General features: G+C 33.6%; 3 protein-coding genes across 3 annotated transcripts; all 3 read left to right on the forward strand.

The window, feature by feature from the left end:
• The first annotated feature begins 1,217 nt into the window (after positions 1–1,217).
• LOC100818163 (K(+) efflux antiporter 2, chloroplastic) lies at positions 1,218–14,998 on the forward strand. The gene is made up of 21 exons (XM_003534527.5): positions 1,218–1,573; positions 1,842–3,547; positions 3,976–4,147; positions 4,231–4,321; positions 5,538–5,674; positions 5,779–5,838; positions 5,933–6,052; positions 6,288–6,356; positions 6,955–7,020; positions 7,434–7,523; positions 8,050–8,154; positions 8,960–9,088; positions 9,964–10,173; positions 10,866–11,015; positions 11,522–11,575; positions 11,663–11,721; positions 12,350–12,416; positions 12,502–12,678; positions 13,037–13,093; positions 13,605–13,679; positions 14,272–14,998. The coding sequence occupies exons 2-21, from the start codon at positions 1,950–1,952 to the stop codon at positions 14,392–14,394; spliced, it is 3,609 nt and encodes a 1,202-aa protein (XP_003534575.2). The 5' UTR covers positions 1,218–1,573; positions 1,842–1,949; the 3' UTR covers positions 14,395–14,998.
• Positions 14,999–16,350: 1,352 nt separating this feature from the next.
• Positions 16,351–18,486, forward strand: LOC100526900 (uncharacterized). Its single transcript, NM_001248773.2, is given in 2 exon segments — positions 16,351–16,554; positions 17,968–18,486. Coding segments are annotated over 2 exon segments (405 nt in total). The 5' UTR covers positions 16,351–16,373; the 3' UTR covers positions 18,192–18,486.
• A 2,259-nt stretch (positions 18,487–20,745) lies between these two features.
• On the forward strand, positions 20,746–24,077 carry LOC100819231 (bifunctional protein FolD-like). Its single transcript, NM_001252866.2, has 5 exons — positions 20,746–20,981; positions 22,302–22,627; positions 22,874–23,110; positions 23,242–23,409; positions 23,564–24,077. Exons 1-5 carry the CDS (start codon positions 20,846–20,848, stop codon positions 23,732–23,734), a joined length of 1,038 nt encoding a protein of 345 aa, NP_001239795.1. The 5' UTR covers positions 20,746–20,845; the 3' UTR covers positions 23,735–24,077.
• Positions 24,078–24,207: the final 130 nt, after the last annotated feature.

Below are 24,207 nucleotides of genomic sequence, written 5' to 3' on the forward strand. Positions count from 1 at the left end.
GAAGAAAAAATTTCATAATCAAATTCTTCGGTGTAAATTAATCATTAATGTCATGAGTAAAAAAAAAATATTCTAAAAAATAAGAGACATAAATATATAAAATAAAAAAATTATCTCCCTATAAAATTTTCAATTCTTACTTCCTTTCATGAAATTCTTTTACCGAAAAACTTGATTAAAAATTATTCCCGAAAATATTAGATTCTTTATAATATTTGACCCAAACATAAGACTAACGTTTCCAAACTAGATTAGAAAAAAAAAATATCTTGTATCAATGCCCCTTTAAAACTTTTTATTTATTTATTTATTACAGTGCCTATTTAAAGTTAGAGTTGCCTACCAACAAACAATCAAAACAACCAACTTTCTTGTTTCGTATACACGACATTTACTTGCCATAAAAGAGTTACTTATCAGAAGAGATTTGATTTCTTTATCCACAAACTAAAAGCCATAAAATTTATACACCAAGAAAACAAAACATTGAAGTGTACAGATTTAAACCACGCAATTCACCTCATCTAATCTCCTATCTATCTTCTACCCCTTTCTCATTTTTCACGAAATCCTCATAATCTTCATGACTCATTTTAGTGACTTGCCCTTTCTTAATAATTACAAATGAATAAACGCTAAAACCAAGTCCAAGTCTACAACCACTTGAACACGTGAGCGAATACAAATGAATGACCTCAAGAATATCCCTCTCGTATACTCAATGGCTGTTTTTGTTGCTATCGGAAAAAAAAATATGAAAATGCCCCTTCATCCCAAAAAAACAAAATACATAATAACATCACAACAAATGTTAGAAATATGATTTTTAAAACACTCTTTAAACGTGATTTTAATAATTAACAGATTTTTAAAAAAAATTATAAAATTTTCAAGTTTTACTTAGGTCCGTAAAAATAAAAGATGAAACTCACATTTTACATTTTATTTTAAAACTTTCATTCTATTCTTCTATCGAATGAACCTTTACTATTTAGTAGATTTCTTATAATTATATATATATATATATATATATATATATATATATATTAATAAATTTTAGTTAATAAACAATAATAGAGTGTACATTAAAAAAAAAGAATGTTACTACTCTTAACATAACATGACCCCAACACATGGTATAATCAACTTATATAAAGTTATTTTAATTTAATAAGAGATTTCAAATTTAAATATTGAATATACGGTTGCATTAATTTAATGAAAAGAGTTTTGATATTTATAATATTTGTATTAGAACAACCCGAAAAGCCTGGCTTGCCCTATTGCACATTTTTCTCCGTTGGGATTTTTCATATTTTCCCTCTTTCCAAACACCGAAGACGGAGAAAGTAGTGAAGTACTTCTAAGAAAGAAGCAGTAGGTGTAAGAAAAGAAAAATAATTGAAATAAAAAGAAAAATATTATTATTGTCATAAATTTGGCTGTTTCAGACGCAAAGTGTAGTTGAGCTTTGGAACTTGGAAGACAACGCCGATTCCTTCAACGTTTTCGTCATTATTTTATCAATCCTCACACTCTTCTTTCCAGTGCGAAACGAAACCACGATGGACAGGTACGTGAATCTGTTCCAATCTCGTCGTTTCAAAGAAATGAGTGAGTAATTTGCTTCTTATGACTGTGTACGCGTTGGATTCACTCTTCTTCTCTTACCTTTTTCTGTAATTTGCTGATTAGTGTTTATGAAATGTGTTCAGCAGTGCTGTTGTTTTTTAATATTGAGCTCGGATTCCAATCTCGCTGTATTGAGTTTATTTGCTTTAGATGAATGTTGAGTTTGTGTTGTATTTGGTGTTATTTCTGATTTTTCGTTTTTGCGTCAGGTTTTTGATGAATTTCTGATTGGTGTGCCGTGTACGTAAAATGCGTTGAACAAACAAACAAGTGTTGTGTCGTCTTTCTGAGTGTTGAGTTGTGATAGGCTGAGAAATATGAGCATGGATATGGCTTGTAGTTTGCCGCAGTCAAGAGTGTTGCATGGAGGTCTGGGGACGAGTTACAGACACAGATCAGTAGGTCAGTTAGGCTGCTTTGATTTTAGAGGGAGAGGTTTTGGTTGTGCTTCTTTTGGGGACTCGAGAAGTGTTTCAAGACTGCAGAGGAGCAGGATGAATGTTTCTGCTTGTTGGAATAATTCAAGAGTGGCTACTGGCAGGGAGTTTAAAGTTTTGAATACGAAGAGAAGTTTGTCTTGTAAGAAGAATAATAATCTTTTCATGGTGTCTCGAGTGATTTGGTCGAAGTGCCAGGGTAATGATTCTTTAGCCTATGTTAATGGCAATGGCCGGAATGTTGATTACGTGGAAGGTTCAGGTGAGGATGTAGGATTGGGGCCTGTTTCTAGTGCTGAACTGGATGCAACTTTGGAAGAAGAAGAAGGGCAAGCGGAGAGGAAAGAGGGAGGGAGTGAAATAGGATTAGAGGAACTGAGTGTGGATGAACTGAAAGAACTATTGCAAAAGGCCTTAAAGGAGCTAGAAGTAGCTCAAATAAATAGTACCATGTTTGAGGAAAAGGTTAAAAAAATATCAGAGACTGCCATTTCTTTGCATGATGAAGCAGTCAATTCTTGGAACAATGTTAATTCTACCCTTGGCACCATCCAAGAAATAGCAAATGAAGAACATACAGCCAAAGAAGTTGTACAAAATGCAACAATGGCTCTTTCATTAGCTGAGGCAAGGCTTCAAGTAGCCATAGAATCTTTGGAGGCTGCAAAAGAAGTTCCTGATTCAGCACAAGGTTCTAATGAGAACAGTGGTGATAAGGACACGGTGGATGAGGAGCAAGCTCTTTTGGTTGCTAAAGAAGATATCAAGGAATGCCAGGCTAATTTAGCCAATTGTGAGGCAGAGCTGAGGCATTTGCAAGATAGAAAGGAGGAGTTGCAGAAGGAAGTGAGCAAATTGCAAGAAATTGCTGAAAAGGCTCAGCTGAATGCGGTGAAAGCTGAAGAGGATGTTACAAACATAATGCTTTTGGCAGAGCAAGCTGTCGCCTTTGAACTTGAGGCTACAAAACTTGTAAATGATGCAGAGATTGCCCTACAGCGAGCAGATAAGTCTAATTCTAATTCAAATGCTGATACCATAGAATCTACACAAGCACAAGATGTTGTTGTGGCTGTTCCTGAAGAGGAGAAAGTGGTTCAAGGTTTTTCTGGTGATGTTGAAAGAGACAGAGATTTGGCAATTGACGACGAATCTGTGCTTGCCAATTTATCACCTGAAACACTATCTGATAAAACCAGCCAAGTTTTGGAAGACAAAACACAGTCTGATTATTTAAGTGATAATGAGAATGCTGTGCAAACAAAAAAGCAGGAAATACAGAAAGATTTGACCAGAGATAGTTCACTAGCTCCCAAGGCATTATTGAAAAAGTCTTCTCGATTCTTTTCTGCATCATTCTTCTCTTCTGCTGAAGATGGGACTGAGTTCACACCCGCATCAGTCTTCCAGAGCTTTGTATTATCTGTACAGAAGCAGTTGCCCAAGCTGATATTTGGGTTATTGTTAATGGGAGCAGGGTGTGTATGATCTTACTACATCTTTTTCATTTATTGCTGTAATTTTATGTCAATCCTTCTAAAAACAATTTATCTGGAAGAATATATACATAATGTGATTGGCATATAATATGTATGGTATAAAAAGTACTACATACAAAATACTAATGTCATTTTTGAGCTTTCTGTACAACATGATTAAGAATGTCAAGGCACCATAATCATTGGCTTGTTTGAAAACTGTTTTTGAAGTTAAATAGATATTGTTTGGACTTTGGACAGTGGTGTATCATGTATGCCATGACACATGTCACCTTTATTTAAACTGCTTAGAAATTTTTAAGGGAGTCTGACTATATTATATTGTGCCTTCTTGCCGAGTTAATTTACATGCAAAGGTTAAGTATAAAGATTTCCAAGTATCAATAAATAGTGGGTTTTTATTTCAGGGTTGCCTTCTATTCTAATAGAGTGGAGAGGAATGCTCAGCTGCTTACACAGGCAGATGTTATTATGACCAGTGTTGAAGAAGTTTCCTCTAGTGCAAAGCCTCTGTTTAGACAACTTCAGAAACTCCCCAAGAAAATCAAGAAAATCATTGCATCATTACCTCATCAAGAGGTTTGTTTTTCTTCATTCTTTCCCCTTTAGTCTTGTGCTCAATTTTGTAAATTTTAACTGACTTTGTAAGACATCTATCCCAGGTGAACGAGGAAGAAGCCTCCCTCTTTGACATCCTCTGGTTATTACTTGCAAGTGTTATATTTGTGCCAATATTTCAAAAAATCCCTGGAGGTAACTCGTTTGCTATGTTTTCTTAGTGTGGAATTTAACATAGTCTGTCAAGTATAACAAAGTTGTGTAGGACTCTAAATGATTTAGTTAGAATGTGATTTGGAACCAAAGTCCACATATTTTGGTTAAATAAAACTTTGATGCATAGATTATCTCCACTCTTTTTAGCTAATTGTTCCTTTGCTTGGCAACAATTGGTTAGTTTGCTTATGACCATTTTTTTTTTCAAAATTAGACTGGTCACTGCATAAGAGAGAGGTTCAAGGTTTTGAGGTCAGGTTGAGGATGAACTGAGTTTTTTAATGTACCTATATATTCTACAAATATATGACTATATTAAAATACTCCCTCCGTCCTAAATTAACTGATGTTTTAGCATTGAATAAAAATTCCATATAGACTGATGTAGTGTTGTTCTCAGTTTTCAATGAGATATTAAACTATCTGTTTCAATTTTGCCCTCTAATAAATATTGTTGTCTTGATAGACTTAATAATACATTTAGTGAAATTAATGAAGAGAATAAGAATATTTTAGTAAATTGTCCCCTAATAAATGCTATTGTCTTGGAATTCTTGCTTTTCTTAATCTGTGTGGAAAAACCTTAAACATCAGTTAATTTGGGACAGAGGGAGTACCATTGAAAAATTACAATGAATGTAACATGTCTTAATTTTTTATAGATGCTAGAAACTATTAAATACGATATTTTCTTAAATTCACTGTATTTGTGATACTTAAACAACAAATAAAGCTCGGCTTAGTGGTACTTTGTGGCAGAAGCATTTTGTTGAAAATTATCCTCATTAAAATGAAAAACCATGTCCAGATTGCATGGTTTGACCTGCTTCACTGGTTCAAGCAGCTGCTTTCAATATATATATTATTAGTACCTCTGGTACTCTATTCAATATATATATTATTTTTGCTGAGCAAAAAAAAAAAAAGCAGCTGTTTTCAAACGGAATTATTTATGTTGACTGGTCCAACCTGTGGACTGGTTAATGGTTAAACTGACCTGAGTCCGAGTTTGAAAATTATTGTTATGACAATATGAAACTATAATATTTAAGGAAAATTTCTGCTTTTGTCTGAAGCATCGAATCATTACCTGGATATGTTAAATTTCTTTTAAAGGTATACTCGATAAAATTAACTGTCTTACATTCACATATTTTTATGCCAATGATATCCCCTGTCTTGCAACAATGTTTAGGCAGTCCTGTTCTTGGCTACTTGGCTGCCGGTATCTTGATTGGGCCTTATGGTCTCTCTATCATTCGTCACGTTCATGGGACAAAAGCAGTAGCTGAATTTGGAGTTGTTTTTCTTCTATTCAATATTGGCCTGGAGGTGGGGATTCCTATTAGTTCTGGTTCAGTTGTTCTATGTTAACTTTGTCCATCACCATTATCTAAGGAGCTGAATTGAGGCTCTTATTTGCTTTGTTGTTTTAGCTCTCTGTTGAAAGGCTTAGTTCAATGAAGAAATATGTCTTTGGATTAGGCTCTGCACAGGTGATTGGGAAACTACATCTCCCACCCTTGTTATTATTGTTCACCTCAAGCTATACTATTGAGGTAATGTATTAACAAGTATGAACAAATGCAGGTGTTGGCAACTGCTGTAGCTGTCGGCTTGATGGCTCATTATATTTGCGGCCAAGCTGGTCCCGCTGCTATTGTCATTGGGAATGGCCTAGCATTATCATCCACTGCTGTTGTTCTGCAGGTAAATAACCTAATATTGCATGTTTAAGCAATATCCACCTTTTTTTACTAGCATTTACTGTAAATTTTGGGTAAGTGATTGCAAAAGCTTTTGTTGTAGCTTGCATCTGTTAATAAATGTTTTAATGCTTATTAATATTTAATGAAGCTTAATGCCTGTAGCTGCATCTATTTTTTCTCTTGTATTTCTGGTTAATCTTTCATTCTGCAGTAATTTCAGTGAATTTGTTTTGCAGGTGTTGCAGGAGAGAGGCGAGAGCACTTCACGGCATGGCCGAGCTACTTTTTCTGTGTTACTTTTTCAGGTGCGTTATCCATCTATTTAGATGCTGAAAGAATTTTCTTGTCAAATGTTGTGCTAGATTGTAGAGAGAATGTAATTCTTGTGACACATAGTTGACTGAACTTTGTCATATGTGTGCTATATGTATCTTGCTTCAGTATCCCATACTGTTGTTGCACCTTCTGGATAAACTAATCACTATTTCCCGTAGCTGCATGTTATTGGATGGGCATATTATCTTTGCAGTTTGCTCGATCTAGAATTTTAAATAAATATTGATGCTATACTAATGCCATGTTTTGAGAGACACTAAACAAGCATGTTCCTAACAAGCAAGGATTAAACTGTGAAACTATCGCCTCCAGTTGGATGTTTGAGCAGATGGCTGTATGCATCTATTTATTTGTCCCTTGAGAACTTTATTATGTTTTTTCTGTGTAGATCCTCAACAAGCATCCTCTACTTTGTCTGCTCTATCTGGTCCATTGTTATATGAATTTGCTGTTTCTGACATTGATTATTTGTTATTATCTCTTAAATGCCTTTCATTTCTTATTGTATTGGTTTTGCAACTTTTTGATTTTGACACAAATTGACTTTTACTCTTTGTTTATATTCAGGATCTGGCTGTCGTGGTCTTGCTAATACTCATACCTCTTATTTCTCCTAATTCTTCCAAAGGAGGGGTAACGTTTTTCTAAGCTCTTGGTCATGAGTTTTGGCTGTTTAGTTTAGAACTTGATTAAGTTACGTAGACTCCTGTGAAGCCTGGGAGACAGTATATGACAACATTTAATTTAGCATGCTGAAAGAAATATGAAAACATGAAATGAAAGTGCAAGCAAAAATTTCAACAATACATTGTTAGCATAACTGCATCGCATAATGACAAAGGTTCTTTGTGAATTATTTCTCCTCCACTGGCCAAGAACTTAAGGTGGGAATTAATAATTATTTATAGGATCAGCAATTAATTGAATATTTTTATTTTATTTATAGTAAATCAAAAAGGTCAAGACACGAATATCTTTCTAAATAAAGTTGGTCCATGTAAGCGCATGATTGGTAGTGTTGACATAATACCAATCTATATTTTCAGGTTGGTTTTCAAGCTATTGCTGAAGCACTTGGACTGGCTGCTGTTAAGGCAGCAGTTGCCATCACTGCTATAATTGCAGGGGGACGTTTGGTAAGTGGTTTTCAGAACTGGACTGTGATTTTTCTCATCAGTATTTAATTCTTGATTTGTATGCTTTTCAAGACATATGCTTTTATATAAAGCATAATGCTACAGCATCAATTCTATGGTGTCACTGTCACATGATATATATAATTCCTTGAAACACATTCTGATATCTGACTTATAATGGTGGATGGTACTTATCAATCACTTTCCATACATGAAATACATAGATTCAATTACTTATGTAGTTTGAGATGAGTTTTGGACTGTAGTGGTTGAACTTATGAAGTCTCAGTGGAAGTTTCTTTATACGTTTTTAAGCATAGTACATTGAATGGAATGGCCATTTAGAATATTTAGTAATAATTGTGACAAGATGCTAATTGTAAAACATATATATAATAAAAAAAAGCCATTTTATGAAAGTATAAGTGATATCATTTTGGGGTTCACTTGGAAGGCATTGCATGGTGGTACTTCAATTGCAGATGTAGAGTATGCTTTGTGCTGAGTTTCCTGTTCTTCTTTACAGCTCCTTCGACCAATATACAAGCAGGTTGCAGAAAATCAAAATGCAGAAATTTTCTCAGCCAATACACTCCTTGTTATTCTTGGCACAAGTCTTCTTACAGCCAGAGTATGTCATATGTGATTGTCCTATTGCTTTTCATTTTATCCTTTTTGGGTGTTTGTTCCTTCTCATGTTTTTATTTATTGTAGAAATGAGCAAATTTTTCATGTTTTTAATAAGTATTTTGGGAAATGAAAAGGCCTGTGAAGGTTTGGTTATTTGGTCTAAACATTGTTCTGGAAAATGATTGGACAGTTGGATTGGTTCTATCGTGAAATTCTCCACTAGCTGGTCTGGTTAAGCCTTAATCTTGGAACTAGAAAACTGGTATTATAACCCTTGAACTGGCTATGGACCACTTCAATTTGATATGGTTTGAGTCTGAGAGGTTTAACAGGTTGAAAGTTCTTACCACAAAATGCACCAATTGTGGGAAGTAGGAATCAAGCATCATTGTGTAGCTTAAGAAGACAACATTCAGCCATTGCATCACTAGTGCTTCTTGCATAATATTATCAGATTAATTGTTCATATATTAAATTTGATTGCTGCATATAGAAACAGAAATCAAACATGGGTGTGTAGCTTAAGAAGGCAACATTCAACCGCATTAACAAATATCATGAAATTGTAGTCATCTTGCTGTGCATTATCCCATTAGTGTTTTTGGAGTCAGCTACTACCTGCCACTATCTGAGGTTTATAACTATATAATGTTTATAGAGATTTGTAATTCAATTATGGTTAATCCGGTGAGCTTTGACCTAGTTTGATGACTGGTCTGTTTTTGAAAACCTTGTGTTCAAGTTCAGTATTTTTTAGTTCATTAAATTGATCTTGACTTGTTTTTGTTTTCCTTTACTTAAAACAGGCAGGACTTTCCATGGCATTGGGAGCATTTTTGGCTGGTTTACTACTGGCAGAAACTGAATTTTCCTTACAGGTTGAATCTGATATTGCTCCTTATCGTGGCCTTCTTTTGGGGCTCTTCTTTATGACGGTAGGTGCTGAATATCAAAATTCACAAATTTATTAATTGTATTGTTTTATTTGTTTGTGACATTTTTTTTTAATTGCGGTTATGGTTGTGTTGCTATTTCAAAAGTTGTGGACAATTATGATTAATATGGTAACAAATGTGGTTGCATAGTTCTTTGAAACCAATATGTGGCTGCAATTCAAAACCAACTATTCAATTACTAATGTGTGAGATATTGTAATGAGAACATTCACAAGCAATGAATTGACCACTTGTGAGCACAGAGGCACTAACAACTTGGTAAAAAAAAATATAGTTTTAGATTCTATATAAGTACTTGTGAATAAAAATAATTTAAAGTTTGGAATTAAAGTATTGCTTTTAGTTGGATTGTCTGCAAGTTCGATAATAAATGAGAAAAAAATCTCAGAATTAGAAAGGCTATAAGGGGAATTGTTTATGTGGAATATTTATTAGTTTTAGTGCTAAGATGGATAAATTGTAACTTGTAAAGTGTTACATGTGTACTTATGTTCTGACAATAGGGATACATTAATCATTTCATGGTCTGTTATGGATAGAACTTTACACTATCACAACAATAACCATGCCTTATCCCATAAGGTGGGCTTGACTGCTCGGGGAGAGAACTTTGTATTACTTGAAAGAAAACTAATTCTGTCTAAAGCAAAAAATGGTTTGTAGAAGTACATTTTGAACCTTATTGATCTAGAAACTAGAAAATAACAATTATGCTACATTGACCAGAAAATCTTGACTGCTTAAATGTGAATTTTTCTTGAGATTTTTACAACTATTTAGTCAATGTGTTAATGAGCAGCTAGCTTCTATCTACATAATTGATAATTGATAGCAACTATATTTTGACTTTTCAGGTTGGAATGTCAATTGATCCAAAACTTCTTGTTTCAAACTTCCCAGTCATTACGGGCACACTAGGACTCTTAATATGTGGCAAGACTATCTTGGTTTGTTTGATAGGTAGAATGTTTGGGATTTCACTCATTTCTGCCATCAGAGTTGGTCTACTTCTTGCTCCTGGTGGGGAGTTTGCATTTGTGGCTTTTGGTGAAGCTGTTAATCAGGTTTTTGTCCTTAAAACGGTTTTTTCTGCCAATAGTTGTGTTTCATTAATAGGGGTTTACTCTAGGTCTTTATAGTAAAATAAGTTATTTTTCTAGAGTTAATTTTAAAAATGGACATATAATAGGTGTTGGCTGAACAAGTGTTGATAAAATAAGGCTGTCTTGTTGTTTTTAGCCTGGTGTGTAGTAAGAGTTGAGACTCATTATCATTTGTTCTTGCATTGCTCACTACCTTGAAATTTATAGGTTAACATTATTTGGTTTAAGATGGAAGCTTGTATGCATGCCTTAACCTCCATTGATTTCCTCCAATTGCTTGGAAAGATTTTGGTAGGAGTATAGCAATGGGATTCTATCTATCGAGATGTGTTTTATTTCTATTACTTGGAGTATAAGGATGCGCAGGAGCTCCGGGATTTTCTAAAATATGAGAATCATTATATCCTTAATTAATTATTATTAGGTTGAATTGTACATCTTTCTTTGTTCTGGTGTTCAACTCTTGCGACATTTATGGAAATTTCTCTTGTGGATATTCAGATAGATTGTGGAGCTTTGCTAGCATTATTTGGATGAAATTCTCTCTTTTGTGAATTTTGTATTATCTTTACTTTAAATGATTGATCTTCCCCGTAAGTTGAAAAATACAAAACATAGATCATTGTAGTAACTGCTAAAAATTGTTGTTTTAGGGCATAATGTCTTCCCAGCTGTCATCTTTGCTGTTTCTTGTTGTGGGCATTTCAATGGCCATCACACCATGGCTAGCTGCAGGAGGCCAGCTGATTGCTTCCCGCTTTGAGCAGAATGATGTTAGAAGTTTATTACCTGTAGAAAGTGAGGTAAAATCTCTTGAATGAGTTGCTGACTAGTAATTTAATAAATAATAGTCATGAATTTTTAGCTTCAGAAGTATCAGAAAAGGAAGGGATGAAATAAGTTGAAAACTATAAACCTAGCTGAGATGGATGAAGTTAGTTGACTACAGTCACCTAAGTCCTCACTGCCTTGGTAAAAGTTTGTACTGATACCATAGGGATAGCATGTTTGGATAGAATTCATAGTCAGAGAAATGATAAATATGCCTATTAGTTTGAAGGGAAACTTTGATATCCTTCATACCTTTTTGATATTACTCATTTAGGAGTGCTTATGTTCATTGTTTATAATTTAGTTTTAGGTTTGTAGCTAAAAAGTATATAGTAGTTTAAGTAGATTACGTTGGAGTTCTTCCTAGACCAGAGGTAGATAGTGTACACAGCTAACCCATATGGGTTTACCGTTTGCAATTTTCTTATAGACATGAAAATTTAGTAGTTTACTTCTTTTGGGTTGGTATCTTTTACAGACAGATGATCTGCAAGATCATATAATTATTTGTGGATTTGGACGAGTTGGCCAGGTAAGTTCTCTCTCTTTTTTTGGTTTGATTAATTAGTTCACTGTTTACATAATTGATTTAGGTGTGATGATTTTGTATTATGTTCAGATCATTGCCCAACTTCTTTCAGAGCGTCTTATTCCATTTGTCGCACTAGATGTAAGAAGGTAACACAGCTTGCTAACTGAAACTATTATCCTCCAGTGGATGAATTATTTGATATCTGTATTAAGCTTTAAGCTTATTTAACGTTATTTTTATTTAAAAAGGAGAAAAAATGCATGCATAATACTGACTTCTGCCTCCCAAGGAGAAAAGAATCACGATAATCTTTCTTTATGTACAGGTCATAAGTCACCTATTTGGGCCTACATATGATGTCTGTGATTGTGTTTTATTTTCCTTCATAACAGTTGGCTTATTAGTGTAGTTTATGCGTAAATGGAGCATCTCAAAATAGTTATTTCTAGGTCAATGATTCTGGTAATTAGGGACTAGGATGAGACTATCTTGGAATGGACATGAGCAAATAAATTGACAGGCTGTGACAAAATTGTGTCAGACAGTGATCTATATATACTATTTACATGGAGAAATTATAGGAATAGGATACCCAAAGACTGGAGTACCCTCAAGTAATTTATTACATTTTATTTTTCTATTATCAGAATGTTTATCGAGATTCTTTAACATGGTTTGCTTCAAAGATGTGTGAAATACTATGTTATGTGCAGCTTTGGACAGGATACGGAGATGATGAACTAACTTCTTTTCCATATTTTCTAATATCTTCAGTGATAGAGTGGCAGTTGGGCGTGCTTTGGATCTCCCTGTGTACTTTGGAGATGCTGGTAGTAGAGAGGTAGTGCACATTACTTCAGCACACTAGTCACATAGCATGTTCTTACCTGAATTTATCTTTGTTCTTTTTTTGGATGCATGGCTAGGTCCTACATAAGGTTGGGGCTGAAAGGGCATGTGCTGCAGCAATAACTCTTGATACGCCTGGTGCAAATTATAGAACAGTTTGGGCTTTAAGCAAGTACTTCCCAAATGTGAAGACTTTTGTTCGTGCCCATGACGTTGATCATGGATTGAATTTAGAAAAGGCTGGAGCTACTGCTGTAATATTCTCATACCTATTCTAGCGTTCCCCGTTTGATTACCTGATGGTACAATTTCAAAATAGTGGTAGCATTTGGTAAACACATTCAAGCATCTGAAGAGGACACGAGTTCTAATTTATGTTTGGTTTGTTTAAGAAACAGAACACGATTAAAAAATTTATTACATTTTGAAATCTATTTAAAAGGATGATACAAAAGGGAACAGAACAGAGCATTATATTCTATCCTATCTGCACAACAAATGCTACCAGTGAAAAAGAGTTTTGTTGTTTAGTCTTGCTTTTTGTAGCAAAATTGAAACAAAAACTTACCATTAGTGAAATGCTTACTCTAGAGAACTTTCTGCCACATGCAGGTTGTCCCAGAGACCTTGGAACCAAGTCTTCAACTAGCAGCTGCTGTGCTTTCTCAGGTAACAATTATCATTGAATATCATATTTCTGTGGGAACAGAAATATTGATATAATGGAAATATTTTGGTATGTCTCACTCATAATATTTATGTTTAATAGTCTTATTCGAACATGACAGATTCAGTAGCAAATGATTATGGTTATTTCTTGTTGTGATTGAATCTTGTGCACATTAGCTGAACTATTGATAATTTCTCTATATAAATAATTTACTCGAGTCTTGGACAACTTTTCTTTGAAATTGTTTGAGCATTCTTTTGTTCTATACTGTATTTGCCAGATTGACTTCATATCTCGTCGGCGGAACAAGCTGTTCTGTTCATAAAATTGTAAAGATGAAAAGCATAAAATAAAATGAAAATGTCAAATGATGTTTAATTAGGCCTTATTAGAATCAAAATCTTCAAAGAAATATTTCATTATATTTATTACTAATTTATGAAAATTATGACACAATGCTATAGCATGGAAATGGGTGATCTTTATATTTCCAAACATTTCTTTCTTTAGGCTAAACTCCCTACGTCGGAGATTGCAGCTACTATAAATGAATTCAGATCTCGACATCTGGCTGAGCTCACTGAGGTAGGTATTCCTTTTGAATTCATGCATAAACATACACTGCTTATATCACTTTTTTTTTTTATTGACAAATGTTAATTGTTAATTATTAGTTTTTTGTTAGTGGGGAGAGTCAAACCTGCGACCTCTCACCCCCTCCCTTCTTCCTTTATCACTAGATCAACCTTATAACTCCTATATCACTATTATATGGTGGATAGCAGCTACAAGGTCCATATGGAAGCTCAGAAATGATGTGATCTTTCATAATCAGCCTTTCCACATTTCTAAGTTGGTGGATAACACTAACTTCCTCACTTGGTCCTGGCTGAGGGGGTGGGAAAAGGACTTCAATGCCCCTTTTCATCAATGGTCCACAGCCATGCCTATGGCTTTTACTTAGCTTGTGGTCTGTTGGGTTAAGGGTTATGGGGGTTTCTTGTAGGGCATCTGTGTTATGTAGTTTTGGACTCATGTTCCTGGAGACATTATCTCCTTATCTTGTAGTACCACTGGTACTATTATTTGATTAATATATATATTATATCTTTGCAGTTAAAAAAAAAATATAGTTGATATCTGAATGGTGTTTGTTGTTCTTTCTCTATCTGTGCAGCTGTGTGAAGCAAGTGGAAGTTCTCTTGGTTATGGATTTAATAGAATTATGAACAAACCCAAATCTCCATCCCCAGATTCATTAGATGAGACCCCTGTCTCCGAAGGGACACTAGCAATATGAAGAGTGGCGCATATATACAAAGTAGATGGCAGAAGAAAAGGAGAACTAGGAAAAAAAAATAATTGTCAAAAAAATGTATATCAGATCATTAGTTCCATTGTTATGTACAGAAATATAGCCAAAATTAGTTTTATTTTCTCTTTTCCCATAAAATTTTGGTTCCGGGCATCTCAAATTCCTGTTAAGGATGATATCATGTTGTTGTAGTTGTATTGTGCCAGTGGCATTATTTTCATTTGCCTTGGTGGGTTTTTTCACGTCAAAATCATATAGAAGACACAAAAGCTAGTATTATTAGCTTCACTTGGATGGATGCGGATCCTGCGTCCTCCACCCTCAATGTGTGTCCAAACAAATTGTCATAAATATGCGAATGCTCTGGACAAGTAGGGCAACTCCTGCAGGTAGATAGCTGATGATCCTCAACCTCATCCTAGACATTGGTTTTTATTGGTGTATTGGAAAGTTGCTACTTGTGTACCTACTACTAAAATTTATGCCAACCCCAAACTTGTTTTCCATTTATTTCCTTTTTTTTTTTTATCTATATGCTACAATCCACTTAGTCTGCTCATGAGATTAAAGTTGAGTAATGTTTTTGGCATTTGTTGTGTTTGGATGCTTTTATTATTAATGGATTATAATGGAATAATTAAGGATGGGTCAGTTAATGAAGGAAAGATAAAATGAAGTTATAAAAAGATAATAAAACATTAAAACCTAATTTACACTTATTTTTCGGCAAACAAATGAATATATATTATATGAGTACCAGAGGTACCAAAACATTACAAAGGAGCTCCATGGTCAGTAAATATATATCGGATTATGCAGTATATAGAACATGCAGAATAGATACTGGACGTACTGCACACAACCAGGAGCCTCAAAGTTCCACACTGAAACAGCATATAACAGGGACACTAATCAAAACAAAACCAAATTTAGTCATCATCAACATCACATACCTGGTAGTACCAACCCTAAAATTAAGGTTGTACGAAGAAAAGTCGTCTTCCCACAACGACAAATAGAGCCTATTTTCGTGTTCCACCATCAGACCCATGGGATTAAGTGCTTCATTGCTCATTTTTTGAATGATTAGAACCGCAAGAGCAAGCTGTAAAGTTTCTTTTTGCTATTTTCGTCCCGTAAAGTTCCTTTTTACTATTTTTTTTCTTTTTATCTGTTAAAAAACATTTTTATTTATTTTTCTTCTATTTCTATTTCATTTTTTATTTTATTTTCATCCAAACACGATGATTTAAATTATAAAATAAAAACATAAAGGAAAAGTCTTGATTTTTTTTTTAACCATAGTATTGATATGTAGTTGTGATGATAAATTTTTATCACAGACGTTGAACATACATAAAATAAATATTTTTTTTTAATATAATTTATTTCATACCAAAAATCAATCAGATTCAAACTTAAACCATTTAATTAAGGACTTGAATTTTTTATTTTGTTGAAAGACTTTGTCTTTATATTCTATAGAAAACTATTGTTTTGTGCTATTAATTATAAATCTAAGATAGACTTCGGTAAACAAAACTCATTTACTCTAATTTTTATTCATTTTTCTTTTATATATATATATATATATATATATGGGTATCTAATCTTATAAAAGTCATTCAAATTGCATATAATTATTTATGGGTATCTAATGTTAAAAGAATCATTTTATTTATATAAAAATCTAGCAAATTTAGCATAATATAAAACTGTATATTATTACACAGTGATTACATAGCTTATTTTCTCTGATTTTTAATTGAACCGTTAGAAATACAATTTCCCCCACACTACAGAGTACAGACACATTGGCAGATTCAGAATTTGAAAGTGGACAAGAAAAATTGTAAACCCAGAAAGAGAAAAACCTCGTCTTTCTTCTTCTCACTACTTCTCTTCTCTGCTTTATCTTCTTCTTGTTCAACTTGCACACACAAGTGTTCGAATTTCTACGAACAATGGCTCCCAAATCGATGGAACCTCACGACGAAGCTGAAGAAGACTTGGAGTTGGAGAGGTTGGAGTCTGATTTGAAGCAAATGGCGCACAAGATTCTCGATTACCGAACAACGCTTCCAGATCAGCTCAACTCCACGCTCCGTTCGATTCTCGATGCCCAGAGACCCTTTCTTTCACCGGGTGCCTCTCTTTTTAGGGTTTTTCTTTTCCGCCTCTAAAATTGGGAAATTGATTGAAATTGTTAAGATGCTTTTGGTTTAAACGAAATATATTAGTTCCGCCTGAATTATTTTATGCTCCTCGAGATGGGTAGTGCTGATTGGTTCTGGGGTTTAAGTTAGCTTCTTCAATTTAAGTGTTTTTTGGGGAAAGACTTAACCCTTTTTTGTGTTTGGGTATGTGAGATTGCTTAAACTTGGTTGTTGGTGTTGCAATTGCTCCAATAAGTGATGACATTTTAGAGCTGACTCATTGCTCTCACATGTCTTCTTTTTTTTTTTTCCTGGTTTGGGTATGTGAGTCTTGTGCCTTGAAAACCCAATGTTGCTACTGGAAGTCCTATGTGTTTGTTGTCATTTCACTGAGATTATAATTGGGCAAAGATTAGTGATACTGAACTCTGATTTAGTGGCTATAGTTTCTGGAGTTGGTACTTTTAGTAAAGCGCTTACATTGCTGTGTCTTGATGAAATTGCTGGTTAGGTTTTGTAGGGAAGAAAACTCATTTTTTTGCTGATTTTAGTCATCTACATGTTGGTAAAGCTATGCTGTTTTGATGCTTATTTTCTGGGGTTTTTAACTTTAGAACGGAGGAATAATGATGTAGCAATTATCATGCATTTGCATGATCTATTAGCAAAAAGGAGAAATGCTTATCATGCATTTGAATCTCATCTCATGTATAAAAAACAATAAATTTATTGTTTGAATCATGTCTTTTCTAAAATTAATCATGCTTTTGTGTCAGCATCAACAAGCATGTCAGAATAATATTTTTTTTTCTTGTTTTTCCTGAAGCAATTTCTTTACTTACCTGCCTGACTACAAATCTTTCTCCAACGAGTTTTTCAATAATGAGATATAAGTTGGGAATTTTGTGTTGTAACCTGAAATTGCCCCCCAGGCATCATTGGTAACCATAGTGATGGTTCAAATGTGTTTAAAATTCGAAGTGCATTTTGAATATTGTCATGTGGGTAGGAACAAATACTGTTTTCCAAATATTTAAGAGAATTGACACTTGAAGATGATATTTTGTTAAATTGAGCATAACGTTTCTTTTGTACTCCCTTGATTGCCGTTGTCTTTTTCACCTTTCCTTTTTTTTTTTTTAATCTAAGTGCTAGCAGTAATTTTTCTATGGGTATTGTATTGTATGGCTGTATGTCATCACTGTAACTTTGACTCAGCTGATGCAAGGTACTGTAATATTCTTCTTCAGTCTTTCAGATATGATCCTTGTGCCATTTGGTAGTTAAGACTTGTTCTGTATAAGTTATTTATTTTTTTATTATGTCTTTCAAGGTGCAATATGTTTTCTTCGTTTTTTTTTGTCACTGTATTTCACTCGTTGATCAGGTTTATATTGTACAGGTGCATCAGAACAAAACATTTCTAGAGAAGAAAGTTCATCTGCTCCAGAAGATCCAGAGACTGCCAAGATACTAAAATTGCTGAATGAAAAGATCTCAAGCAATTGCTCTGCTATGCCAATTGTTTTGAAAAGGATGAAAGACTGCATTGCAAGAATTGAGAAGTTTGACTCATACAATGATGCAATGATACATCCGGCCTTCAAAAGGAAGAAGACTGGATAGTCAAGCCCTGATGTATTATACATTAAAGTTATTTATCTGAACATCTAAGAATACAAGTAATCCAGCATTTACCAACTTCGATTTGTTCAAGGAAGCCACGTGTTCTCATTTTCCTAATCCTGCAAGTAGGAAGAAAGCTTCGTTTCAGATGTATAATGTATTTCATTGTTTGGTCCTTTGTGGTAATATTTTGGAAAGCATCCCCTGCCTGCAAGACAGGATATTGTATAGTCCCTGTCCCTTTGTATTAGCTGCTTGAGGCTTGAGCATATTAATTGTATTTATTGCGTTGAACATATTCATTTGTCCTATTGCAAGCTTGATCATTTGAAGAGTTAGCCAATTAGGGTGGTCATTGCTATAGACACACTTTCATTGGCCATAGGATTGTTTGCTGTCTCTGACTTAATTGTTTACTTTTTATTTTTGGTAAAGTATCATTTGGTTTCTATATCTGTCAATTTTTTGCTGTATGTGTAAGGAGCATATTGGGTCATGTAGCTAATGTGTATGGCTCAGTTAAGAAGATGTGCAATTGGTTTGACCCCTTTTCTTCCTGATATTTGAATTCCTACCCACTCATAGTGCGTGAAAGGTTCAATGTCTTTCTAGCCAAATGTCAAACCTCAATACCTTCTATTGTTTATAAAAAATTGTCTTGAACCTTTCCTACAAATAACATTAAAGTTATAAATAATCATTATAGTTTGAAATTGATATCAAACGTCTTTATTTTTAACCCATTTTAGAGCTAGAGACTAATCTATTAAAGTATTAAAATTCATTTCAAGAGTTGATCTCTTGTGATAGATGTTTTTTCACACATAAATATTTGAAGATTGAATGTCCGACCACATGTTTAAGAATTTGTTAATTGTATCATACCATATTGGTATATCAAAAGTCATTGAAAAGAATGATATAAGCTTACCACAAAATGATGAGTAAGCAAAGAGTTATAAGTTTAGTCAAGTGATTGAGAGAAAAAAAGGTGGTTGAGAGAAAATATTTTATTAAATATAGTTTAACAAGGATAAGGGAGAGAGAAAAAATATCACAAGTTTAATTTTCGTGTTAACCAAAAACTAACAATTAATAATTAATATTTAATGAGAGAAAAAAAAAACAAAAATGATGAGACCGTGTATACCAAAAAAAAAAGGTGGTTGAGAGAAAAGATTTTATTAAATATAGTTTAACAAAGTTTTGTGGCAAAAATTAATCATTTATAAAGTCGATAAATAATTTTAAGTAAAAGAAAAAAATAATAAAATTTGACATTTTTAAATAAGTTAAGATAAGTTTCTACAAAATATCTTGTTGAATATATTATTCTCTCACATAGAACATATCATGATTTTACATCGCTGCGTCAATTTTCAAATTTTTTTTATGATCTAACTCTAACATTATTAGATTAATTTTAAATTTTTAATAATTGACCGATGAATAGATAATTAATACTCTAAATAAATTTTATTGTATTTATACCAATTATTCAAAATTGTTAGAAAACAGGAAATAAAAAAAATCCAACTGAAAGTGTCATGTTTTTTTATTAGCAACTCAAAGTGCTTTAAATTAAAATGCATTGGATGACTTGTCTTGAACCAATCGAAATCATGAATTCCGTAATCTTAATCTCAATTTAATTCTAAACCAATGTTAAGAACAAAAGGATTATTTTAAAAACGGCAAATAAATAAAGAGATTAAGAAAAAACTTAAATGAACTTGTTTAGGTATTTTAGTGTAATTTTTAATTAGAAATAAAGTTTCTTTATCCGTTTATATATTTTTTATCCGTAATTAGAATTAAAGTTTTGCTTAAATAGCTTATGCTGATTTTTAATGCATCATTTTATTATGCAGTATAAGAAAGGAGAAACTATAATTTTGATAAAAGGAAACACTCAAATAAATTGTATTTAAATTTTGTGCTTTAGTTTTGTATATAATAAAATATTTTTGAATTTGGAGCTTGTAAAGTCATTAATTCAGTTTAGAAAATAAAATGAGTAACTTCATTTGTTAATAAAAAAATAATTTTTTTCATGAAATTAATATTAATATTACTATTCATATATAACAAATAATGCATATGTCAGGATACCAATCATTAATATTACTATTAACCCACTTTATCATTATTCACTTAAGAAAAAGCGAAATCTAATATTTTCACATAAAAATCCAATAATAATTTTCTTTACCACTATGCCATATTAATGAATGCAATGACGTGTTAAAAAAGTCAAATCTTATAAGATGTCAAGGTAAAATGATAAAACCTAGTTTTATGTGAACAATGACACAGACTTTTTCATTAAAAATAAATAGAATAAAAAAATTCATATATTAATTTTACACTAATTCTATTATTAAATTATTATCATTCTGTTAATCTTTATAATAATTATCTTTAAGACACTAATGATGATTTTCCTTGGTTGAAAAATGTATACTACTACGCCCAATTAAACTCTTAAAAAACAGAGAATCTGTTCCCTGAGAACCCCAAAGTAAGTTTTCACTTCGGAGAATCCTAGCGTCGCGTGTTTTTGTACAAAAACAAAAACAAAAACAGAGGGAATAGAACAACGAAGCACAACGTATAGCTTTTTGAATCGCTGTTTGAGGAATCACCGAATCTCAATGGCTTCTTCGGTGTTCTTTACTCACTCCCATTGCTACTCTTCTAAACCTTCTTCTCTCGTTTTCCGCCTCCACCGCCAAGTTGGTCTGGGTCCCACCTCTCTCGGATTCTCTTCTTCTCATGTTGCCCCCGTTGGTATAAAGTTCCCACCTTGTCTTCGGTTTTTTGTCTGTGCCAACCTTCTTTGTGGTTTTTAGCTTCTGGGTCTATCTGGTCTTCTTTTTAACAAAAAATGTGTCCTGTTACTTGTGGGTCTTGTGAAAATTGAAAAAAGTATAATTTTTTTTATATACTTTGTGAACTTTTTCTCTGTGGACTTGGAGTTTTGAATAGGGGGGTTTTTGTTAAAATTTTACCATTCACTGCAAAAACAGTGCTGAGTCGTTTTTCTGCCCGTTTGTGTTCCTTTAAGATTGGTTTGCCTGTACATGTTTTCTGCTGGACCTGCTCACACTTGATCACCTTGATTAAATTCTTAGTTTGTGCTTGTTGGTATTTCTTTACTGGTTGATTTTTTTTTATTATTGTTGGGGTGAAAATTAGTTATAGTTCCTTTGGTGTTTTTGGTGCTACTCTCTAATTAGAGTTACAGTTTCATCTTGGTAATCTTCATAAGAATAGTTTGCATTAAAGGTCAATATAGGTTACTGAGGTAAAACTCCAATTTTGATTGGAAAATAACATCAAAACACTAAACTGTATCTAAGTTGTTTTTACCTTAGTGTAGCTATGATTGTGGTCCGTTTAGTTCCAAATTTTGAAATTAGCATAGGACACTGGGATTTTGGATGATTGAATGGCCTTCCAGTTATCACTTTGACTTTGTAGATGCAAAAGTTGTGTGGCTCCAGGGTGTCTTAAAGACACTGCTTCTCTGTGTGTTTGGTAATAGCTTGTAGTTCATTTAAGATGGTTTTTGCCCAAATTGCCTGATAATCAGATTTAAGATGATGACTTGTCCTTTGAAGAATTTGAGAGGTCTTGTTAGTAGGTTGGATCAAGATAATAGACTTAGGGTGCATTTTGAATTTGCATAGGTGTTCGGGAGAACTTGTGAAAATAACTTATGATATGTCTCTAAGCTGCTTTCAGCTTATTTCAATGAACACAACTGACAACTTATATAAAACCAATTTTCTTTGATTACATAAACAACTTATTCACGAGTGCTTACATGGTAAACACTTATTCAATGAGCACTTAATTGAGCTGTTTACCCTAACATAATTATTTGATTTTTTAAAGGTTCATTTGTTCTTTTAGTTATTAGCCTACTGTTGTCATTACTTGTAAATTTAACATTGTTGGTTCTTACACATGTTTTTTCAGTGCTTATATATTTATGTGTATTCCCTTACGTGCACATGCCAATGTGTCTTTCCTCTGCTTGCTATTGGCCCAATAAGATTTTGCTAACCTGTGTTCATATGCCTCCATCTGATTTTATATGTACAGCTGTTATGGCTACAGATTCTTCTTTTAAGGTGATTGATGGAAAATCTGTAGCAAAGCAAATCAGAGATGAGATAACGGCTGAAGTCTCCAGGATGAGAGAATCCATTGGTGTGATTCCTGGGTTGGCTGTAATTCTTGTCGGGGATAGGAAGGACTCTGCAACTTATGTGCGTAACAAGAAGAAGGCTTGTGAATCTGTTGGAATCAATTCTTTGGAAGCAAATCTGCCTGAGAATTCCACAGAAGAAGAAGTTTTGAACTATATTGCAGGCTACAATGATGATCCTTCAGTTCATGGCATCCTCGTTCAGTTACCCTTACCTTCGGTATATTTGTAGATCTCTAGCTTCACTTTCTTTTTCTGAGCAAAATATGCTAAATTATGTCATAAATCTCTTTTTATATTTAGGTCTGAACTATTCTTAAGTTCTTAGGGTACTAAGTTAAGCATTCAGACACGGTACATTGATAACTTATATTCTTGTAGCTAAGTTTGTTGACAGCTAAACTACAACTATAACTTGAAGATTGTTTAATGGAAGTTTAATTAAATTCCCTTGGCCTTTTTACAGCATATGAATGAGCAGAACATCTTGAACGCTGTCAGGATTGAGAAGGATGTAGATGGTTTTCATCCGTTAAATATTGGTCGTCTTGCCATGCGTGGAAGAGAACCTCTGTTTGTTCCTTGTACACCAAAGGGATGCATAGAGCTACTGCACAGATACAATGTTTCTATTAAAGGAAAGAGGGCTGTTGTGATTGGTCGGAGCAATATTGTTGGAATGCCAGCTGCTCTCTTGCTTCAAGTAATATCACATTGGGCCAAACTTGAAATTTTAGTTAACAGTTCAAAACTAATTTTATTTCAGTGTTACTGTTTACTCATTTTTTATTCATATGTATATGATTCCACTTCTTTATGTGTCTCATGTTACAGAGGGAAGATGCTACTGTCAGTATTGTCCATTCTAGAACCAGTAACCCCGAAGAGATCATAAGACAGGCAGATATTATCATTGCTGCTGTTGGGCAAGCAAACATGGTGAGGGGAAGCTGGATAAAGCCTGGTGCAGTCATTATTGATGTTGGAATCAACCCGGTAGAGGTGAGTAGAGTTATATCAAGTTCATGTTTATAGCATGCTACCAGGCTCCTATCTTGGTTGGTACTGTATTTTTAGGAATCATTTTCATATTTAACATTTAAATTTCAATGTCAACATTATTTAACCAATGCATGTTTGGGTGTATATGTGACAGGATCCAAATAGCCCCCGAGGTTACAAACTGGTGGGAGATGTTTGTTATGAAGAAGCCATAAGAATTGCCTCTGCTGTTACACCAGTTCCTGGAGGAGTTGGTCCAATGACCATAGCAATGCTTCTACAAAATACACTCATCTCTGCAAAGAGGGTGCACAATTTTGAATAACATTGTGAAAGGGTGTTGTATACCATTATGAGCCATCAATTTTTGTTTAGGTGACTCGTGGATTTAAGGTAGGGTTTTTTCAACATTGGGACTTAAGCCCCAAATAAGAGAAAATGTTGCTAAGGATGATAGTGTAAAACATCTCCTTCCAATGCATTGGTTAACATACAAAACCAATGCATTGGTTAACATACAAAACCAATGCATTAATCTTCAGGCATACATAACTAAGACTATGGTGGAAAATGTTTGTGGAAGGCATTAAAGTAGAATAAAGTCAGGTGAAAGTTACGGGAGTCTAGTGTAAATTTTGATTTACAAAAAAGATTGACTCAAATGACCCGTAATTGATCTGGTTTCTTCCTTTGGTTTGTCACGTGTTTCTGAATTTGCAAGTTTGACCAACTTTGGAACTAACTCGATTTTTCTCCTCTGCCCTTGAAATGCAACATTTTTTGGTCTTATTATTACTA

Source organism: Glycine max, chromosome 9 (genome assembly GCF_000004515.6).
Source record: "Glycine max cultivar Williams 82 chromosome 9, Glycine_max_v4.0, whole genome shotgun sequence".
Classification (NCBI taxonomy): Eukaryota; Viridiplantae; Streptophyta; class Magnoliopsida; order Fabales; family Fabaceae; genus Glycine; species Glycine max.

What these genes read in the sequence shown, in the direction of transcription:
- LOC100818163 (XM_003534527.5), top strand. Translation starts at nt 1,950, where the DNA reads ATGAGCATGGATATGGCTTGTAGTTTGCCGCAGTCAAGAGTGTTGCAT. An exon ending in CATCATTACCTCATCAAGAG is followed by an intron (nt 4,148 to 4,230) that starts GTTTGTTTTTCT and finishes CATCTATCCCAG; the next exon opens with GTGAACGAGGAAGAAGCCTC. An exon ending in GTCGCACTAGATGTAAGAAG is followed by an intron (nt 11,722 to 12,349) that starts GTAACACAGCTT and finishes TAATATCTTCAG; the next exon opens with TGATAGAGTGGCAGTTGGGC.
- LOC100819231 (NM_001252866.2), top strand. Translation starts at nt 20,846, where the DNA reads ATGGCTTCTTCGGTGTTCTTTACTCACTCCCATTGCTACTCTTCTAAA. An exon ending in TTCTCATGTTGCCCCCGTTG is followed by an intron (nt 20,982 to 22,301) that starts GTATAAAGTTCC and finishes TTATATGTACAG; the next exon opens with CTGTTATGGCTACAGATTCT. An exon ending in CAGCTGCTCTCTTGCTTCAA is followed by an intron (nt 23,111 to 23,241) that starts GTAATATCACAT and finishes CTCATGTTACAG; the next exon opens with AGGGAAGATGCTACTGTCAG.